This window comes from Emydura macquarii, unplaced genomic scaffold (genome assembly GCF_026122565.2).
Source record: "Emydura macquarii macquarii isolate MOO-44397 ecotype Brisbane River unplaced genomic scaffold, CSIRO-AGI_Emac_v2 contig_1477, whole genome shotgun sequence".
NCBI lineage: Eukaryota > Metazoa > Chordata > Testudines > Chelidae > Emydura > Emydura macquarii.
Window position 1 is genome coordinate 8,572,595 of NW_027131614.1, and position 22,500 is coordinate 8,595,094.

At 40.9% G+C, this 22,500-nt stretch overlaps 1 protein-coding gene across 7 annotated transcripts in view; it reads left to right on the forward strand.

Moving 5' to 3' along the window:
* The window catches only part of JPH1 (junctophilin 1), a 100,241-nt gene that overhangs the window by 19,825 nt on the left and 57,916 nt on the right, over positions 1 to 22,500 (forward strand). Inside the window, exon 3 of one of the 7 annotated variants that reach the window (XM_067553598.1) lies at positions 2,014 to 2,808. The exons of 5 other annotated variants lie outside the window; for them this stretch is intronic. In XM_067553598.1, the coding sequence (XP_067409699.1) occupies positions 2,014 to 2,167 (154 nt within the window). In that variant the 3' untranslated portion in view covers positions 2,168 to 2,808. Of the gene's footprint in view, positions 1 to 2,013; positions 2,809 to 22,500 lie in introns of those variants that run through there. One more of the 7 variants, XM_067553603.1, reaches the window with a different exon arrangement.

The window sequence follows — 22,500 nt, forward strand, 5'->3', positions numbered from 1 at the left end:
TTATTTTAGCACATATTCGTAGATATATATCACTCCCCTGTAGTTGGACTTCTTTTTTCTAATACAGATTTCATCATCAATTTCAGCAGGGAGGTTTGCAGCAGGATATTGGGATATGAGGAGTATATCAAAGCTGCAGTTAGCATTACTTCCTATGTCTTGGAAGTGAATTCTATCTATAATTATATAATAGATGTTTATAATTTAATAATAAAAATAGTAGAAAAAGATAAGAAAAATTGCTCAGCAACCTTGGGTAGAAACCTGAATCTCTGATATGCACCAATGTTTTCCATAAAAATGTGCACCATTTCAGATGAACTGCTTAGTGGCAATTTTGGGAACAATCTTTGGTAGCAAAGGATTAGGAAAATTGATAGCATTGTGCTTCTTGCATTGAGTAGAGTTCTTGGACAATGGAATGTGTGGTTCGGTTATTCAGAATGGCAGCTCTGCAAAAATATACTGAGTCTAAAATTGATTGGCTATTTCATCACAAAAACTTGAATAAGAAAAACAGTTTTAGTTAATACATAAGATCCGCCACATTGGTTTGCAAGATTCCATTTAAGGGAACATAGGGATGGCAGAAGCAAAATTGTAATGGCTTTTCAATTTTGATATTAAGATAGTTACAAACCATTTACTGGTGAGTTATGGTTTTGAGACATAAGTATTTTGTGTTAGTTTATTTGCATTCTACAATCTCATGTTCATTAAAAGGCTGTAAAGTGATCTTGAATTTAACATGATAGTTATTTTGTGGCTATGTCACAGCTGTGAAATACAGTCCCCTGATGATGGCATAATCATGTGATGACTTCTTTAAAGTATTTGTCTTGGACCTTTGCAGTGATCAGTGTACGCGCTTGGCCCTGTATTTAGCTCATGGCTCCTGCTTCAAGAAGTTCATAATACAATACAGATGGGATTTTCAGAAGTGCTGGGCATTGATCTAACTTTTTGCTGCTGTTGAAGGTCAATAGTAAAATTTCCACTGACTTCACTGGGAGCAGTGTCAGGCCAAAGCCTACCCTACAATTCCGAGGCACAAAATACACCATGTGTCAGGGCAAGATTGTAACCATGGATATATCTGAAAGGTAATTTCTGGGATCCATTTTAGTCCGAGTCCTTTTTATTCTTTTACTGGTGCAATATCAAGGTCTTCATCCTCCAGGAAATCTCCCCATCTCTTCTAAATCTTTAGAGGCAAATCTACATCTAATCATTCCTTATGTAGGAAAGATCATCACACTGCCTATAGAGAATAGCAAGACCATTATTGAAAGTAGATTGAAAACAGGAGGGGGAGTTCTCTCCATTCCAGCCAAAGAGGAATGAGAGCACTACTTATCCAAACCAGGAGGAGCCCCCTTGTGTGTTTTAGCAGAGGAAAGAGAGTTGTTTCTCCCTTACTTTAATCCCTGAGCAAGAGATTTTCTTACTAGATATACTCTCAATCCCTCAGTCTAACTCTGAAGATACAGCTACTGCTTTTCAGGAAGGCATTGAGAATTCCAAACTTGTCTACCAGTTCCAAGTGTAATCTGTCTTCCACTGTTCTCTGATCCACTGAAGTCATCTCCACAGTCACAGATGTCAGACTGGTTTGTGATCAGGCTAGAATTCCTTTGCCCAGAATAGGATCTTTTGAGATTGTTTCACTATTCCAAAGTGGGCAAAAAAGAGTCCAGCCTATAGTACACTTAAAATGGTTAAGCCTATGCCAAGATTGATTTAAATTTTTTTTTTTTTAAATCAAAATTGTATTATTAATGTAAATGGGCTTTTTATTTATTTTAAATTGAATTCACTGGTTTATTTTAAAAAACTAGACCTGTTTAAAATTAAACTTGAAAATGACAATTGCTAAAGCCTGAAATTACTTACAATCTATTAAAATAATTTAAATTAAATACAAAGTACATTAGTACATTTATTGCCAAAGTTTTAAAGAAAGTCAAACTACTGAACTGTTGGAAGTCACTGGCTATGCATTTGCTACCACAGTTTGCTGAAGTCTGCTAACAGCAGGGATAACAGGCTGCAGTCCAGCCAAACCAGGGCAGCTGCCGGAGTCAGAGCCACAGTAAAGGTCAGACTGGACAAAGATGCCCAGAGAAACCAGTTCTGCCAGAAGGGATCAGAAAAGATTGCCGAGTAGGAAGGACCTGCAAGGCCCTGAGGTGGGAAACAGCCCAGGGGAACAGTAGGAAATGTGAACATCACTGAGTCCCTTGGCCTGGGTCCCCCCACCACCTGTGCATGGACGGAAGGTGAAGACTGCCAAGAACCCTGACGAGGAGTGGCAGCAACAACAGGAATATTGGACTTTGTCTTTATGTTCCTGCTTTAACTTACTTTATTGCTACTCTGTTGAAGAAAGAAGAGAAGAAATCTATAAAGGGGGGCTGCACCGGAAAATGGGATACGTGAGACCCTATGCCGAAGGTCCACTGTAGTTGCCTGTAGAACTTTAGGTGGGGCATGACTCCTTTCAGTCCCAAAAGAGGAGAGAGAAGTAACCCAACCAGAGGACTGGTGTACAGACAAAGACTGACAGATATAGTTCTATTCCTGAACTTACCAAAGGAAACTGAGGCAGAGACAACTGCACTTCCATGACAGACTGCCAGGGGTTGCTAGAGGGCTCAGCTCCCTCAGTTACAACTTCCTTTGTTAATAAATCATATTTCTTTTTTTAATATATCAGTTTTAAATGTAAAGCATGGTTTGATAAACCTTTTTTATGTATCCATCACATTGAAAGTAATTTCATTTAATAAAATTAAAACCCTGTTTGTATATTTTGAATTTCCATCCAAATAGAAATCATATCCATCCAAATCACAAGTAAAAAATTAATCATCTAATATATAAGAAATGCATCATTCAACATTTACCAACTTTATAAGAAATGCAGAAACTAAGAATCTGAATACATGTATATTAAGCTATGTAATTGCTTAAATAAATGTGGGTTCTCAGAATTCTTTCCCACATGCATCTGGCTGGTGAGTCTTGCCCACATGCTCAGGGTTTAGCTGATTGCCATGTTTGGGGTCAGGAAGGAATTTTCCCCAGAGCAGATTGGGAGAGACACTAGGGGGTTTTCGCCTTCCTCTGTGGCAGGGGTCATGGGTCACTTGCTGGTGGATTCTCTATACTTGAAGTCTTTAAATCATGATTTGAAGACTTCAGTAACTTACCCATAGGTTAGGGGTCTATTAATGGGTGAGGTTCTGTGGTTTGCATTGTGTAGGAGGTCAGACTAGATGATCGTAATGGTCCCTTCTGACCTCAGTCTATGAATATATACTCCTGGCTAGTAAAAAGAAACATCAAATTTAATGTAAAGGCTATATTTAGTTGCAAATCATCATGTTTTAATGGTTACCAACCAATGAGAATTAACCTTTTCTTAGGAAAACAACTTAAAAAGTTCAATGCAAAACAGTTAAAATCTATGATTTAAATAAAGGTTTTCTGCTTGCTTATTTAAATTGTGATTAAAATGTGCTTTAATTTAAATCAGTCCATCCTGACTTATGCATCACCAAATGTAACTTCACTATCTGAGTACTTTTATTTTATCTCTCTGACTATAAACCTAGAAGATTTGGTAGTATCTAACTCTACTGGATCTACATGTTCTAAAACTGAAGGTTTAAAAAAAAGTGAGTAAATAGTGAGTAAAAGTGAGTAATAGTTAATGGCTCTTACCTAGATTTAGCTGCTGATCTTGCAGGCCTTGCTTGAAGAAAAGACCTCTCTTCATTAGTTGGTTCTTCAAGAAATTTCTGCTAATTCCCATTATTCCTTTTCAGAAGAGTCTGACGTTGCGAATACAGGTGTTCTCAAAAGATATGTAACATTCACTTCAGCAGATTGGAAAGACTCATTTCTCCTGTTTCCCAGTCTTCTTAATAGAATTCCCTCTTTTACTTAGTTGGAAGAAAGAGCGATTCATATTAAACCTGCCGCAGAATAGTGGTTAAAAGCCTATTCGAGGGATCAGCATACCAACATTTGTTTTTAAAAACATTCTAAGATGTATCCACTAACTGCTGGCGGGAGAGTGGGGCTGAGGGTCAAAAAACTCTAGATGATTACCTAGATAGATTTTTTACTGTGGTAGCCAGCATTTAAAAGTTCCTCCGTTACTTTAAAATATAACTTTTTTCCAACAGACACTTTACAAGATTGAAACTGATACGAGAAAATACTTTGGGTCCTTGTACCCATTTAGGTGTTTGTTTTTCTCCCATAAATGAAACCACACGCTATATTTCTAAATATTGTTTTCTCTACATTACTGCCTTTAAATTTACCTGTGACTCCTACCCAATGAGTAGCTTCTGTGCTCTGTAGAAGTACTTTGTGTCTTAGACTTGAGCTTAATTTTTTTCTGAACCTACCCTTCAGGGGTCCTAGACTTAGACGATTTAGAGCACATTATTGAAGGTGCTTGGAGTAGGGACTGTCTTCCTGTCTCTCTTTGCTGGTCGGTTGTAACTGAGATAAAGATTAGTGGAGTAGTAAATAATAGTAAGTACAGGGCTTTTATACAGAGTGATATGAATTGCTTTGTAAGCTGGGTTCACTCAGACAACATGCATTTTAATACAGCCAAATGCAAGATCATACCGTTTGGGCAGTGGAGTCAAATAGGCGGCCCACATCATTTATTTGTGTGTCTCACACAAACACACAATATAAGCTTTTATTTAAAATTAAAAGCAAATGTCTAGCCCCATGGTGCAGGGCTAACCTTCCAAATGTGAACGGAATGTAATTGATACAATGATGGCTGCCCAGATCTGCAGACAGCTTGAACCAGTGACTCACAAGGGTGAATGCCTCTGTCTTCTGTTGTTCTGCTTGGAGTGTCTGTTATCAAAGCCCAGTGATTACACTTCATTGTCATCATTAACTATTTAATCATTGATCACTGTAGTGTTGGGAATGAAGCACTTTGAGCTGTGAATTTGAAGCTGCTGTGGAGAAGGAAATGGAAAGAAAAGAACAGGGGAAGTGGGGAGAGAGGACAATGGGGAAGGCAGAACAGTGCAGGGCAGAAATAGTGGTGCCTAAAGGACAGCATTTACTATTCAACGGAAAAGTCTGCAACAATAAGGCATAAACAGATAAATAAGTAAACATTTAGTTACTACATAAAGGCCATATTCTGCCCTTGATTTCTGTGCAAATATCTTAGACATATCTTAGGTATCTTAAGTATTCCACTGCACACTATGAGAAGTATATATGCCTGAATTTATACCTTGGCCCACAGACCATAATTAAACACAGAATTTGGCCCTCTCCTCCAAATGAGTTTGACACCTCTGATCTAGGGTTAGGGAATGTAGGTCACAGTTACAGGATGGGGCATGTATCCTAGAACTCATTGACTCTGAAAAGGACTTAAGGATTATGGTGGATAACCAATTGAATCTGAGTTCCTAGTGCAACTTGGCGGTTGAACAGCTAATGCAAACCTTGGATGTATAATTAGGGGAATATTGTGTAGAAGTAGAGAGGTGGAATTAGCTCTGTATATGGCATTAGTGCAGTTCTAGTATCCACACTTAAAAAAAAAAAAAAAAAAAAAAAAAAAAGTTGAAAAATTGGAAAGGGTTCTGAGAAGACCCATTATAATTACTTACAGTCTAGAAAATCTGCCTTCTAGTGAGACTCAGAAGCTCAGTTGTTTGTCCATTACGAGGTTAGGACGTGAATACCTATGTTGGGGGAAAATATTCCCTAAAGGGCTTTTCAGTCTAGCAGGCAAAGACATTACAAGATCCAGTGGTAGGAAGTTTGAAGCTGGACAATTTCAAAGAGGAAATAAAGTGCAAATTTTTAAAGAATGAAGGAGTTAACCATCAAAACAACTTAAAAACATAGGGTCGATTCTTCCATCACTTAAAGTTTTTAAATTGAGAGTGGGTGTTGCCTAACAGAGAGGTTCTAGCTCAGCTATAAGATATGGGCTAGATACAGAAATTACTGGATGAAATTCTATGGCCTGTATTATTCAGGAAATCAGAGTAGATGTTATAATGATCCCTTCTGGCCTTAAAATCTCTGAATATATCATACAACAACGAACACAATCAGATCCTAATTGTGTCCCATCATAATACAAATAAATAATAAAAGCATAAATTAAGTCTCTCCATTGGTTCCCCTTCATCCAAGGTATTAAACATAAACTTCCTGTCCTTGCTTTCAAAGCCTTCCACAATTTAGCCCTGCTCTCCTTATCCAAATTTTAATCTTATCACAAGATCAGTCCTGCCTTTGTTTCACCCATAATTCTAGCCTCAAGGATCTGGGTCTCCATTTCCTCAGCAAGCACTGTTGTGCTTTCTCCCATGCTGCCCTTTACAAGTGGGAGAAGCGACCACTCAGGGTGGATTGATTTAAATCAAAGCATTTTAAAGCACTGATTATAATCTCATTCAAAACTGCAGGCAGGAAACCTTGATTTAAATAATTTATTTTACTCTTGCTTTTCATTTATACCTTTTAGTTATTTTTCTAAAGAAAGATTAATTCTCATTGGCTGATAATCATTAAAACATGATGATTTGCAATTAACTATAGCTTTTACAATAAAGGTGATACTCCTTTTTGCTAACCAGGGGTATATATTATACCTATTCACACTTATTTAAGCAGTTACATAACTTAGTATACATGTATTCAGATTCTTAATTTTTACATTTTTATTATGCTACAAAATGTTGAATGATGCATTTCTTATTTCCTCGATAATTAATTTTGTACTCATGATTTGTGTCAAGCTGTACTTGGATGGAAATTGGAATTAAAATAAAAATTCATAAAACTAGCCTTTAAGTTTTGTTATTAGAACTACATAAATGTGCTAGATACAAAAGTTAATCAAAACACGTTTTGTATGTAAAACAAATTGATTATTAAACAAAGTATTGAAAGAATTGAACTGATTGTTTCTGGTCACCATGTCCTTCAGTATTTTAGAAGTAGTGTAGGTCATCCTCACACATCTCATTTTTATTCACAGATTGGAAGAGAAAAATAAGCTTTCTGGCTTTTTCAACTCCCAGTTGGTTTCTTAACTTTGAACTGTCATTGAACTGAACTAGTAGAGTATTTTATTTATTTCAGTTTATTCACTCTGCACTGCAGAAAAGGCTGCTGCTATCAACATCTGGTTTAGCACAACAAACCCTCTACTTCTGGGCTCTATTGTACTTACAGATGGGGCCTTTCAATTATATCAAATACAGAGGGATGTCATCATGAACTCTTACATTTTTATTAAAATAGCAAGGGTCAAGAGGCTATATTGGACCACGTGGCTAATGTAGCTAGTTCAAACACAGTATTTAAAATAGTGGTACTGGGTTTTCACTTTATAGCAGAAGACCTGCAAGACTACAGTAGCTAGCAGGAATATAGCTGCATGTGAAAACATGAGACTTCTTTTAGTAGCAATAAGGCCTAAGTGAAACTGCTGCAATAGTCTTACACTATTACTTTCAGCACAATATGCTAGACAGGCTAAAATGATACCAGATAGTTGTTTTCCTCCTCTCCACTGTCTTTCATTCTGAAAGATCCCAAAGAACTTCACAAACTCTGTATACTTCATTCATATTCACTTTTGTTCAGCTATTTCTGGGGTAGAGATCAGCAGCTAACCAATTGGGGTATACTGCACAACAGTAGAGGAGGGGGAAATTTGGCCAAGGACACTTAAGAAATTGCCTAAGTAGCACAAGGGGCCTACCAGCAATCAAACATTATCCCAGCCCACCTGTCACCGGAAGTCCCACCCCATCCACCCACCTGTCACCGGATCCCATCTGGTCACCTCACTTCCAGCCCTGTCCCCGGGAGGCCCCGCCCCCTTGACCCTTAGGCCCCGCCCCATCACCATAAGTCCCGCCCAACCGGTCACTTGATATCCAGTCCCGCCCCGGGTTATGACTTCTGGGTCAAAATGGGTATCTGACTGGAAGCGGGTGGTGCGATCCCTCCGAGAACGCCTCCCGCCTGCTCCCCACCAATGAGAGAGGGTTTTGCCCTGCGGGAGCACCCCAAGAGTGGAATTGGACCCCAGATGGGCACTTGACCAGAAGCAGGTGGTGTGATCTCTCCGCCAATTGGTGTGCATTTCACGCCGAGAACGGGACTGGCCCAGAAAGGGCACGGGGAGGAGTGGGGGCACCCCCTCCACCAATCGGGGCGGGCTTAAAGTTGTCCCAGAAGGGAAAGGTGCACCAGTTGGGGATGGGGTGGAATCTCTGGGGCTTGACAGTTGGTCAGGCAGCGGTGCTGCCCCGGGAAGTCTCAGAGCCTTTAAAGTGCCCTGTTTTTGAGACTGCCTGGTTCACGGCTCGTGGAAAAACACTGAGAGGAGAACATGGATGCCTTCACCACTCCCGTGAGGCCTTCAGAATTTGTTTTGGCTCCTAAGGCCTTGGCCTCCGTGTGTAGAAAGCGCTATATCAGCGACAGTTCTGAGGACAGCCCTTTGTCTCAGCCTTTGTTCGGAATCCAAAACCCGAGCAACCATGAGCCAGCCCGAAGAGCCTGATGGCCTCACGTTGTCCATTCCCACGAAGTCGCCGACGGGCCAGACCGAAGGAAAAGATGAGACACAGGTAAAGGAATGAGAATGGTTGGGGAGCGTGATGGAGTTAGTAACCGATCCGGGTCGTGTAGATCCAAAAACAAAAGCCAAGCTGTAGAGACTTACAGCTATTTCTTTTCTGAAAATCTCTCAACAGGTTGACAATGCTTTTCTACGGGCCTTTGAGAATCTACACATCATTAGCCCTCTTGGGAGTAAATCAGTCATGCGTCAGCTGTTTTTGCTCATGTCTGAAACACCGATCTGAGAGGGAAACAGCAAAATGGAAGAATGAACCAGCTCATGGGATGCTGTAAAAGGGGGTGTTAAACCAGATGGTTAATAAAAATCGTTTAAATTTGTCAGCGTGACCGTGTTCCTCCATACTTGTGTTAGTAAACAGGTGTTACGAGTGACAGCCATGTCAACACAGGCAGCTCTTTTAAAAAAAATATATTACACCCATGGGGAAATTGGAAGCTTTGGAGGGGTGAACTCTCTTTTTCAAGTGGCCAAAAAAAAATAGTGAAACTTTGAACAGGGGAGCGGTAACAGCCTGGCTTTCAGACCAGGATGCTTACGCTTTATACAAACCGGCTCGAACACATTTTAAAAGAAGCAAGACGGTTGTTTCAGACATGGATGCACAATGGCAGGCAGATTTGGTGGATATGCAAAGGTTCGCCAAACACAATAGCGGTTTTAAGTACATCTTAACAGTGATAGACATTCTATCCAAATATGCCTGGGCCTTAGGCCTCAAAAACAAGATGGGTGGAGAAGTAGCCAAGGCCTTTAAAGCTATTTTCAGCGAAGGTCACGTGCCTCAGAAATTATAAACCGATTGGGGAAAAGAATTTTTAAACAAACCTTTAAGCAGGTTGTTAAAACGGCACAGTGTTCACCATTTTGTTACTAATAATGAAGTCAAAGCGGGGGTTGTGGAACGATTTAACAGAACTTTAAAATCTAGGATGTGGAGATATTTTACTTCCCGCAACACCTTTCACTACATTGACATGTTACCCGAGTTTATAAAGAGTTACAATCGGAGCTTTCACAGAACCATACGCACCAGACCCATCAATGTTAACCCCTCAAATTCTCTGAAGATGTGGAAAATGGTATATGGAGACGGTAGTTGACCCTTTTAGAATGGGCGACCACATGAGACTATCTAAAACCAAAGGAGTTTTGAAAATGGTTATGAACAAACGTTTACCGATGAGATAGTCATAGTGGATGAAGCCTTAACAAAGGGACAGAAACCTGTATACGGATTAAAAGATGACACGGGCAAGACAGTTGCTGGATCTTTTTACCCCAAAGAATTACAAAAAGTGAACCTCAAACGGGACAGAGTTTACAGGATTGAAAAAGTTCTAGTGGAGAAAGGAAAAGGGAGAAAAAAGCAGCTGTTGGTGAAATGGTTGGGGTGGCCCGAGAAGTTTAACAGCTGGGTGGAAGCTTCTCAACTCTGCGACTCTGTGACGTTTAGATGCAGAAGAAAACGATTACTCCTGTAAAGAGAGGGGAAAGAAAATGAGTGACGGGGGCTTTTATGTCACTTTGCCCAGCAACGCCAGGTTTGGGGTTTTTCCCCAAAACACCAACTCGAACTTTACCTTGCAGCTAATTAAACCCTTGGATCTCCCAGGTGCCTGGGAGGTCGGGTTAATGGAAATACAGTACCTGCACAGCTGTAACAACAACGAAGACACACCTTTTGAAATCACCTTTGCAGATAAGAAATGGAGTTTAGTCTTATGATGAGGTTATTACTCGTCCATGTCCAAATTACTGGATCATATGAACAGCACCATGGCTCGTCACCCCGGGGTACCCAAGGTGGTCATGAACTATGATCCCGTGGGTAGAAAAATTAGACTTAAGACCGCCAGTGTTGCTTATACATCTTCTGTGGTCGGAGAGCTGGCTAATATTCTGGGTTTGTATCCCAAGAGCAGCGTCCATAAAATCCCCTTCTCGGCAGACATCACAGGGGGTTTCAACTCTTTGTATCTGTACATGGACATCGTGGAATACTAGTTTGTGGGGGACTGTTCCCCTGTTACTCTGCATTCCCATCCCAAAAACGAACGAGTTTGTCACCATCACCTACGATAAACTGCATTACGTCCTTGTCAGTAAACACCACCTTGACGCCATCACCACTGAAATAAAGACAGACCAGAACAGACACGTCTCATTTCGCTCCGGCAAGGTGATCGTCAAGTTGCACCTGCGTTCCTGGCGAGAGTGAGGCTTCTAAAAAACAAAACAAAACATTATGGTGATCCTAAAAAATTATGGCAACCCAGCTGTCTATAGCAACTATTACAGAGCCCAGGCTGGATACGCCCTTCCCGGTTATCATGGGTCCCCCGTGATGTATGGTGCTGGAGTGGGCGGAATATTCCATAGCCTCTTCAGAAAAGCTGTACCGCTTTTGAGGAGGGGGCTAGAGATTATTACACATTGTTTGCCTTTGACCTGTCTCCCGACCAGGAATGCACCGACCACTATTCCCTGATTAAAACCGGGAACCTGAGAGCGGAAATACGTTTTGCGAAGGCTTTAATGGCCACCGTCAATATGATTGTGTATGGGGTTTTTGACAAAGTCATAGAGATAAATCAGAGGAGAAACGTTCTGTTTGACTACATGTGAACATGGACACCGTGCAGCTCTCGTGCGTCTTATCGGCAGACCCTGACATGAAAGAGGGTTTCTTAGATGTGTTCCCTAGTGATTGGCTCCCCAGTGCCAGGCTATCTCGGAGACTCCTGGGTTTGGTAGTAAACATGCATCCGCACAACCAACTGGGTGAACACTGGCTCACCTTGTACCTAGCAGAGCGTGACCGTGGAGAGTTTTTTGACTTATACAGACAACCCCTGAACAGCGTGTTATTTCCTAGAAGCATTATGAAATTTGTAAACAAAAATGCCACTGAAATCGCGTTTCACACTAGACAATTACAAGATCCCCATTCCGTTGCTTGTGGCTGTCACTGCGTAATTTTTTTACACTACCGTAGCAAGAGTTTACCTTTTGACCAGATTTTAAAATTGTATTCTAACAACTTAGTGCAAAATGACCAGATGGTGGTGAATTTTGTAAGAAATATAAAAAGTAAATTCTCGGGCGTGCCCGGGTTTGCTCAAAACATGTTTCGGCAAGCCCAGACGTGTGTATCTTGTAATGACTTTCATAGCTCTGTTTCTCAATAGAGTGCCCCTGGTGAGGGGTTTTAAAAAAACTGATGTCTAAGTTGGTGTGTTTATTTTATTTTATTTTATTTTTAAAAGCACACGTAGATATTAAATTGTTTAAAAAAAAAAAAAAAAATACATTTTTTATTTCAAGCAAAAACATTACCATTTTAGAGCATGAAAAACATTACACACTGAGCCATTCAGATCTTTTAGCCGGTTTACATTTTTTAGGAGGCGAAAAAGGTTTATGATCAACCCCGGCCATGGTCTTCAGGTGCCCCAAAAGACCCCTGTTGGCCACATTGCCCATGATGGAAGATGGCACATTTAGCTCCACCATGACACTCATCAACGCTTCCCATCCTTTTGGTTCGTGTCCGCTAGGAACAGAGCGCGTTTGGGTGACTGTTCTCACCAAGTCAAGCATGTTAGAGCCGTTAACCACCGAGCCTTTGTACACAAAAGCCCCTTTATCGTCCCATAAAGATATATTTTTATCCTGTCCCAGTTTATTTAGCAATATTGTTGCATTTTTCTTATAGCCCTTACCAATGCTATCCAGTACTTCCTGATCAACAGGGTCAAAGGTTTTTGGTGGTTCTAGGGGCGTGTTCTGTTCCTGTTTTGGTAGAAGGAGACTTATTTTCCCTTGAGCCACATCGCTCTGCTTCACGTACGTTAGGTACCTCTGAAGCATGGTGGCGTATAGGTTAGCCTTTCCATGTTCATCTAAGTCAGTCCTCTGAAGAACAGATTTAGCATCTAGCAAGCGAGTTGTGGTCTTTCTGATATTTTCCTCCGGGGGAGCCCTTAATTTCTCCAACTGGCCGCTGGGCACCAGGTACATTTTTTCCGTGTGCTCCATTATTGATTAGTCAAAAGTCCAGTTAGCAGAGGGATAGCAAAACATAACAGAGGTCCAATAAACCCTCCAAACTGCTTCACCAGTTGCTTTTTTCTTTTAAATGAGATCCTCTTATTACAGAGAGCTTTTATAAATGTGTGTCTCTTTCTCAGCACGCGCACTTGATTCTGTGTCAAAGGTATGTTTCCTTTTAAAGTATTCAATGCTATTTCTGAGATGGCTGCCACTAAATCGTCAGAAGCCGAACACAGTATAGCCTTCCTTTGTTGCGGGGACTATTTGCTAAGTAATTTTAAAAGGACCAGGTTTCTTTTCACGAAGCTAGACATGTTTTCAGCCGGCCGGCCCGCCCGCCCGACTTAAAAAGGACTGACCGACAAGTCACCTCTTTTTATACCCGGCTGTTGTTCTTTTTAAAGTGTAAACTGCCAGCCAGTCTGGAGGGAAAAGACCAGTTCTTAGTCTAAAAGCCTCTGTTGTGGAAGCATTTAAATCCACCACCAGGTAGCCGTAAGGTTTTTTGGTAGCATCCTCAAAAGCTTCTAGAAAGAATTGCGTCTTGCCGGGGTACATTTGCCGGACGAGTGTTGCGATTTTTAATTTTTCCCTGGGTTTTAGAACAGAACTATGTATTTGGCGTTTAGGTTAATTGTGCAACTCTTTTTTCCCTGACAAAACACGTTCTGAACTATATACATAATGGTCAGGTTCCTGTGGTGCACATACGTGGTAAAAGCTTTCTCAATTTCATCGCTTTCACAAGCAGAGTTCATCAGATCGTCTACGATAACCATATTTACTTTATTGGTGGGAAACAAACGGTCATCGTCAAAAGCATTGGGCAGCCCCTTTACAAAATTGATAAAGGGATATTTACCGAGCAATTATTTATACAGAGGCTGCCAACAACTGTAACACCACACAATGTTCTTAGGCATGACAGACAACATTCACTCGGCGTTATCCAACACGTTTTTTATAAAGTAACTATTCCCGCAGTTGCTAGGCCCCACGAGAATTACAGAAAATGGGTGTTTCCACCACGTGTCCATTTTTTCAAAAGCCATAGGGCAGCGTTTTAAGCCCTTCTCTGAGGACCCTCTTGTTGTAAATGACTTTCTGCATTTTCTTAAGGGTCTTTGTCTCTATTTGCCACTGGTTTTTGTTCCTTACGATAGAGGGTTGCTGCACCTCTAATTTTTTGGAAGTGCTTTCCCCCGGGTCAGCGCTATAGTGCAGGACCAGATCTTTCAAACTGTCAAAGTTGATCTTTTCACAGTTTGCTACGTTCAGGGTAAACCCTTTCACTTTCATACAGGCCTTTCCTCCCAACAGCTTGTACCGTACATTTTCAGACCGACTGACACAAACGCGGTGATGTGCTGAACTGGCGGGATTTTGCTTGTGAGGTCCCCTAAATAATCCCCCAGAGGGGGATTCCAGTCATCCTCCCTTTGCACAAATATCACTGAGTCCTTGTCGTGGTACAGGCACCGCTCTTGCAACCTGTCTAGCAGGTTGTACAGTTCCAAATGGGCATAAGCAGTGGTGAAACAGGCAATGAAGACGTTGGTATTGCCGGAGACCGAGTAATGGTCTTTTGCGTGCTTCCAAGACACGCACGCTGTTTCATCATCAATAAACCCGCAGGATGAAACCTCGTAATTGGGGGAAAATGGGTACCCAAAGAGTTCATCGGGGTCTCTCACGATGCTGGTCTTGGGCAGGTTTGTTCTTTGGCCGAATTTACCCCACAGAGAATTTTAAAATAGTTTAGCGATTTGACGCTTAGCAGAGTTCACGGTGATTTTGTGCGGGCATAAACGCATGCCTTCTTTCTGATAAAAATCATTAACGTACTTATTTTTCTTTTCTTTGTCCGCGCACCAGCTGGGATACCCCGAAGCCTCTTGTTTCTGACACAGGTGTAATTTTATGTACTCTGAAAAGAGTTTGTCAGATTTTTCTTTGAAATGCTAGATTTCATAGATTTTTGCCACCGCGTACCCCTTCGCTATGGCCAAGTTCAGTTACACTGTGCACCAGGTCCCCAGGAGGGCCCGTTCCTCATCAGTGTGGGTGCACGTCTCCCGCTGCTCGGTTTCCACACACGTTCGACATAGCAGGAACATGAGTTTGCCACCCACTCTGACAGGCAACAACGGGAAAAAGAGCCCTTGCAGGGGGTACACTTTAACTTTCGCGATTCTGAAATAATTTGTGAGAGGTTCAAATTTGTTACCAATAATATCGGGGTGTCCGATAGGGTATTGTTTGGTTTTGTTTATAAAAGGGTACAGGCTGGTAAAATCGTAATAGTGGATTTCTTCACCGGGCTTAGGTTTGTAATACAAACGGATGGCATTAGTCCTACCCCCAAAAAGAGCATCCCTCGGGACCAGACGCTGAGGCAACTGCACTTCGTTTAAGAAATCCACAAGCTCCCTATCCGTTTCTATCATCACATCCCATTCGTGTCTCCAGGGAGTCCTGACTACATATCCTAGTCTTTTCAGATAGTTGGTCTTGAGCTGCGTTTTGTAATAAAGAAACCTGAAAGTCGTCCCCATCATAGGGTTCAAGGCTTTTTCACGGTAACAGGTGATGCAGCCGTGAAAAAAAACCTGTTAAACTCAAAGGCCATGCGTACCCCGTCAACGATGGTGTAACAGTCTAGAAAGTAGGGGCTTACCTGTAACTCCCCGCCCCGTAATGCGTGACATATCTCTATATTTTTTTTGTGCACAGTATACAGCAGCCACTGAATAGACAGGGTCAAATATCTCTTTTTCTGCCGGTGATAGTTGTCGGGAGGGAGAAGGGCTACCGTGTTAGACTCTAAAAACATAAATCTGTACATGGCCATGCAGACAGATGCCAGAGTTATGTACTGGAAAGGATCTACATACAATTTCACCTCCACGAATGTGCCAGAGCCACTCTGTACCACATCTGACTTGGCCGTCATTTTCATGATCTCTGTACAGCATACAGGCCTGTCTCAAATTTTTGACATCCTGCTGACAGTAATACGCGAGTTCTTTCTGCAAGTCAAACATATCGTTTTGGTGGTCCTGGTACCAGTCGAGAAGGTCTGCTTTCTCCCAGGGCATCATGCTGTCGATGCCGTAGTGCTCCACCCCGGGTACAGGTCCCACGTAATTTTGGTTTTCTAAAGTGTTAAAAAAATGTGGGAAATAACCTTTGCAGCCTTCAAAACCCATAGCCTGGGAGAGCTTGCTTCATGGGCAGGAAGTTTAAAGAATCTATAAAACGGACCCCCAGAGTCTTAACTTCCACACACAACAGTTTACTGCCCTGAGTTATCAACTCTGCGCCCATCTTTTCCTTTAGTAACTCCCTGACAACAAAGTAAGTGTCGTAACCTTTGGAATCTTGTGCTATGAACGTGTAGCCCCGAAACTTTTTGCTGATAAAGGTTTGAACGAAATTAGAAAGGCACTCGCTGCCCTTAAATTCCCAAGATTTTTCTGGCTTTAGGGACATAGCAAAAATGTAATTGGGCACGTGCAGCCCCATCTCCTGAGTGCACTCAAAATCGCAAAAAATATACTTTTCTGACTTTTTGAGCTTTCTGATGCTGTCCATAAAACACATGTGACCATCTACAGCACCGTTGGTGAAACAGTGACACTGCTTACAGTGCCACCCTTTGCACTTATGCCCTTCGTCCACGTGAGATTGACATTTATCGCACAAAGTTTCAGGCATTCAACTTCGTTTTTGGACACAGCTTCTGCATGACCATCAAAACACTCTTGGGACCGACAATACAGTCTGCAGCTAGGACATCTCAGCAGTGTGCCCAGATTGTCCAAACATGTCGCGCTCAAGCAGAGGTGGCAATGGTATCCGCAGGAGTGGTCGTGACTGAACACCGTGTGGCAAAACTCACAATAATTTTTTGCCCCAAACAACCTTTTCACATCCAAAACCCCATAGTAATGCTCATCGTGCAACAGGATGAAAAATATCTTGGGGTACACCAGACCCCCCGTTTTAAAAACCCCCCACCTCCTTTTCATCATGTAAAGCACCACCTGTATGTTGACACACAAATGCTGTTCAAGTACCGCCACGTCACTGAGCATAACCTTTTTTTTTTTGGTCTGACCAACCCAGTTTTTCATGCAACTTTCTTGCTCCGTCTAACAATTCTGCATCTGTATGTTTGCAGTCGGACATGATGGCCAAGAGCCTGCCTGCAGAACACAGATTTTTGGTACCAATGTAAGCCAGGTCCACTAAACACTGTATCCTTTTATGGACGATTTGACTGTTGAGGATAGAATTTAAAAGCCTACAGCCGCCCCGCCCATGTTTTTCACACCGTCACAACGAGGCATAACGTCCCATCGATGTGCACCTGTCTATTACTCTGCAACAGTTTAGAGGCCTGATTTAAGAAATCCTCAGCAGACAGGTCGTCCCTATTTCTTCTGACCGAAAACAAAGGATTGTTTAAATTACGACCCTCTAAACATAACTGAACGTAATCGTCCAGGTCTAGCCTGACATTAACATCATCAAGAACTGACTGTATCCCCCGGTGCACAGCTTCAATGACCTGCTCAGCTAAATTGATTCGCTCAAGATTGACAAAATGAAATTCCTCACAATACACCAAACCCCTAAATCTAGGTAACTCCCTTTGCCAGCTTCTCACCCACGCCATATACACATTGGGGCTGGGGTTATTTGGGGGTTCCTGTATGGGGCCGTCTTCTATGTCAGACTCCAAGGGGTCATCAGGAGCAGACCATCAGGAGCAGACCATCAGGAGGGACCTGCTTGGAGAGCTTTCTGAATCAGAGTCACCACCACCCCGCAAATTGGTTTCCACCTCCCCATTCTCAGACACGCCAGTTTGAGAATCTCCACTAGGAGATTTGTTTTTGTTTGTCTCTTTTTGTTTTTTTCTCCTCATCACCGCTTTAGCCTTTTCAAAATTTTTTACAATGACCTTGGCCCATAACTTTTTGGCAGTCATCCATCTATCCCTCAAATGACGTCCCCCTTTTTGATTACACTTTAACGGTCAGGTGCCCCTTTTCATGACTAGCTATGCAGCTTCAGAGCCACCCTCTGGAAAACTGAAATATTTTTCAACGTATTTATCAAGAGCTTTTGTACAAAATGAAAAAAATCCCCAGAGTCAGCTTTAAACACACAAAATGCTTTTTCAAAAAATAAACCCTGTTCTCACCAACAATTAAAAGATATCACCATGTGATCAGACTTTAAAAAAAAAAAATTAAAACACGCCATCAAAATACTTTTAAAAAAACCTCCACACTTATCTCTAGCCCCACCCAGTGCTCAGACTAAAATCCTCCAGGCAGTTTTAAACACACCATAATACTTTTCAAGAAACCCACTGCTTAACTTAGCTCAAGACTAAATATGTTGAAACCTTAAAACATTTTTAGAATAAAATGAATGTACCACAACCATAGTACACACTCTACAAATAACATTGATTGTTATTACAACAATGCTTTTTTTAAAATATGAAAGGTATGGTGAAGGCTTAGATTTTTTTATTTTGGTGGTGGTTAATATAGTATTTTAAAACTGTCATGACTTTGAATTACTAGGAGAAAAAATGATCCACCAATTCCTGAGGCTTTATTTTTTAAACGGTCCAATCACGTTCTACAACTCCCAAGATAATATTTAAACTATCGAATAGCATTCAGCCACCTCCCTTACTGTGAGTGAGGCCCAGCAGACCTAATTCCCTGATAACTCTAGTCCCTGGTGGAAACAAAGGTTGGCTCCTTGGAATTCAGTGGGGTGGGGATGATGAGTCAGATTTTTTTTTTTACAGATTTTTTTTCCTTCTATTTTAAACACTTTTTAAAGTCGTTTAAAGCCGGAAGTCGTTTAAAGCCAGAAGTCAGGTGACCGGATGGGGTGGATAGGGCAGGACTTCTGGTAAGAGGTGGGCGGGGATAATGTTTGATTAATGGTAGGCCCCTTGTACTACTTGCCTACACTTAGAAGTGCCTCACATATTAGTGTCCAGTACTTCAGTTTTTAAGATCTCCACCAGAAGGAGCACCCCATCCACAGAGGAAACTGCATTATACTCCATTTATCCATGTTTTTCAGCAGGATTAAAGGCTGACCTAAACCTGCCTACTTTGAATCTATTCAGCATGAACTCACGCAGTGAAATCCTGGTCCCATGCATGTCAGTAGCAAAACTCCCATTGCTTTCAATGGTGTCAGGATTTCACCCAGGGAAAAGTATTTCAATAATTTACATACTTTGGGGAAGCGGGGATTTAAAAAGGCTAAAACAAGACATTTGTTGGTCTCAGATGGATAATAACAATTAATTAAGTAGAGACAGTTTAGCTGTTCATGGGAGAAAACTTCCTCAGATTCTCAGCTGTCTGTCTTAAGTGTCAACTTTTCATCCTTTCCAATGAACCTCATAAATTCTGGGTCTGACTTGAATGAGAGAAACTTATAAAAGGAGATTAAGAAAGTCACACAAATTTATCCATTTTACACAAAACCAGAAAGCCATTTTTGCCAATATTTTTTTGCAAATCTTGGGCCACTTCTTGTTTGTTATTGAAAGGAAGCAGGGGCATGTGCAGGAATTTAACTGCGACTCTTTTTGGAGGGGCATATTCTGTGCCCCCCTCCCCAGGCTCACTCTCCCTCCTCCTTCCCCACCCCTGTGGCCCCGGGAGGAACTCACTTTCCCCAGCCCCTGGCTGGAGGAGTTCTGTGCCCCCAACGATTATTGCTCCAAACATCCTGTGTGACCTTGGGCAGGTCACTTTATGTGGTGTCTTGACTCCCCATCTGTAAAAGGGAGATAGTCCTTCCCTGTCTCACAACACTATTCTGAGGATAAAATCTGTTTAATAATTGTGAGTCACTGCCATGCTACAATGATGAGGGCCCCTATAATACCTGTATAGGTAAATGTTGGACTGAATGCCCCCCCCCCCCCCCCCATTAATGGCAGCATTTGATACACAAGTCACATTTAATTTATTTTTTCTAAGCACAAAAATTTCTGTCATGCTTGAAAGCCACTGATATTTCCTGCCCTTATGAGAATTCCATTGGTTATCTAGGAACCTAGTAGTCCATCTAGTTAACTTAAAGCCCAGTTTGATCTTGCAGTGTGGATGGGAAAGAATTGTGATTAGACTATATGCCTGATTCTTGTCACACATGAGATTGACAATGGCATAACTCTATTGATGTCAGTGGAGTTACTCTTGCTCCTTACTGTTGAGAAAGAGATGAATCAGGCCCATGTTTCAGAACTGTACAGGGAACACAAACACTGAGTCAAACATTACTGTTGTTAAGACCTAAAACTCATATAATCGCATCAGATTAAGCCAGACAGGTACTCTGCTACTGACTTGCTTGAATTCTGCATCCATGAGCCAACAGATAAACAGTCAATGAGCAATAGTTGATTTTACTTGGTCACAAAAGCCCATTGTGGGTCAAACTTTTTTTTCATTGGAAGGTGTTAGCCATGAGAAGTAGGGGGCCAGTAATGAAAAACTGTGTTTCCACAGCAGATGGGGCTATCACCTTCTTTTTCTCCTGATGTCAATATGCTTTGCCAAAATAAACTGTTTAAATTATTGCATATAACAAGCAAAATGTCTCCGAGCCCTCCACAAAGGTACTTCCAAAAAGCAATTCTGTATTCCATCCCAGCATGATCCTCAGGGGCTCATATGCTATGTGAACCTGCCTTGTTACCATGGTACTGTTTGCGTTGGGAACTACAGCATTGCCATGGAAGGAGTGGGGCACAGTTATACAATGGATGCAGGACAAAAAAATTAATTGGGAAGCAAACAGACGGCAGTATGCACACCTCAGTATGCATCTGGAGTGAACAAATTAAGTGTCTTTACAAGTAATCCACCAAGATAGAGAGGTAGAAGCCCGGTCTACACTGCAATATTATGCTATTATAACTATGTGGAAAATCCACCCTTCTGAGTGATGTAGTTATACCAACCTAACCCCTGGTGTAGATAGTGCTATGTCGACAGGAGGGCTTCTCCCATTGGTATAGGTAGCGTCTTCACTAAGTAAGCGTAGACAAGACAGAGAGTGAACTGAAAGGGAAAAATATGTGACAGTGAATTCTCCATGGCTCTCTTTTAACAATGCCAACTCACAGTTTAACTCTTTTTAACCAAACATCTACTACATAGCAATTTTGCAGCCATAATATATTTGGTACTTGGGGGCAAGTCCTTCATGTTTGAAAACCAACTTGTATTCAATAGATGTATCCTCATTCATGATGTGTTAATTTGTAATATGACATATTAAACAAATAACAGAATATATCATAGTAGTTCCAAAGGAGCCTAAATATGTGATGTTCAACAGATCTTTCTTTTCTTAAGAGTTCTGCATTTGGCAGCAGCTGTGAAATACAATACAGCAGAATCTTGCTAATTCTTGCTAATGACTGGGAGACCTAGTGTGGATGACAGAATTTTACCAATTAGCAAGTAAGAGAAATATGACCACAAAACTTTAGAGATACTGCATCACAATATATACTTTGCTAATTTACCTTTACAAGTACAGTTTACTTTTAATTATTTATACTTCATAATATGTTAGTAAATGCACTGGCATGTATTTGATAAAAATAATAAAGCTTTACAAACATGGAGCCTTACTACAGCAGTATGCTATTAAATCATGAAGTGGGATGAGTCCATTGGGTGCATTATTAGATTAGCAAAGTGAGAACTGACAAGGTGGTTCATTATATAGAAAACATAATCTTTCAAGATTATGTCACAGAACATCAAAGAAAGGAACTGTTCTGACTGGTTTAGAAATATTCTGAAGGAATGCAAACAGATAAATGATGTATTACATCACTGTTTAGAGAACTAAATTGCTAACTTTTGTCCAAAGTTTAAAAAACAAAAACATAATTTACAGGTGCTACATACGTATTTATTTAAATGTTTTCTCATTACTTCAAATACATTTTTTAATCTGAAAGAGAGAAGGCAAAAATCCCCTTTATAAAAATAGCTAATTTTTTTATGATTAGTTTTCTTTCTTAACATAGGCACACTCCGACAGTTGTTAGTAGGGCAGATAAATAACTGGTAGCCTTATTGGCTTGTTTTTTTAAAATATACTATTTCAATAAACCTAAATAAAAATTTTAAGCAACTTAATATTTGTCATAGTATTACTAAAAGGAGGAGCAAGAGCCTGTCCAGACTGGAAACAGCATATGCACTTGTTACTGTGCTGTGTGTCAGCAGAGAAGTCTGACTAAATAAGGCAATGCCTGAGTTGAGTTTATCAGCATTTGACAAGAATATAGTCCACTAACAGCTGAAACTGTAGCCCATCTTTTCTGTGCTATCATCAGCTCTCTATGTTGCACACAGATTTATGTTTATCATCTGCTGTGTTGATGACTGCTCAAATTTTATTCATCTGCATTTTTTTAACTTAATCCCAGAAGTTATGAATGAGCTGTGGATCCTAGAAAACTTCAGGTCTGAATGCCTCAAGCAAAACTTTATTGAGGACAATTCTAGTGTTAAAATCTAATTTTAATGTCTCTTTTAAAACAAATGCACAAGTATTCTACCAAAGATTGCTGGTCATTTCAGAGTTCACTAAAGAAATTTCTTTTTCTTTTCAGTGTTTTACAGAAAACAGAGTGGGAAGATATTAAATATGATTAATATGAATTAAAAGTATGTATTTCAGTGCTGATG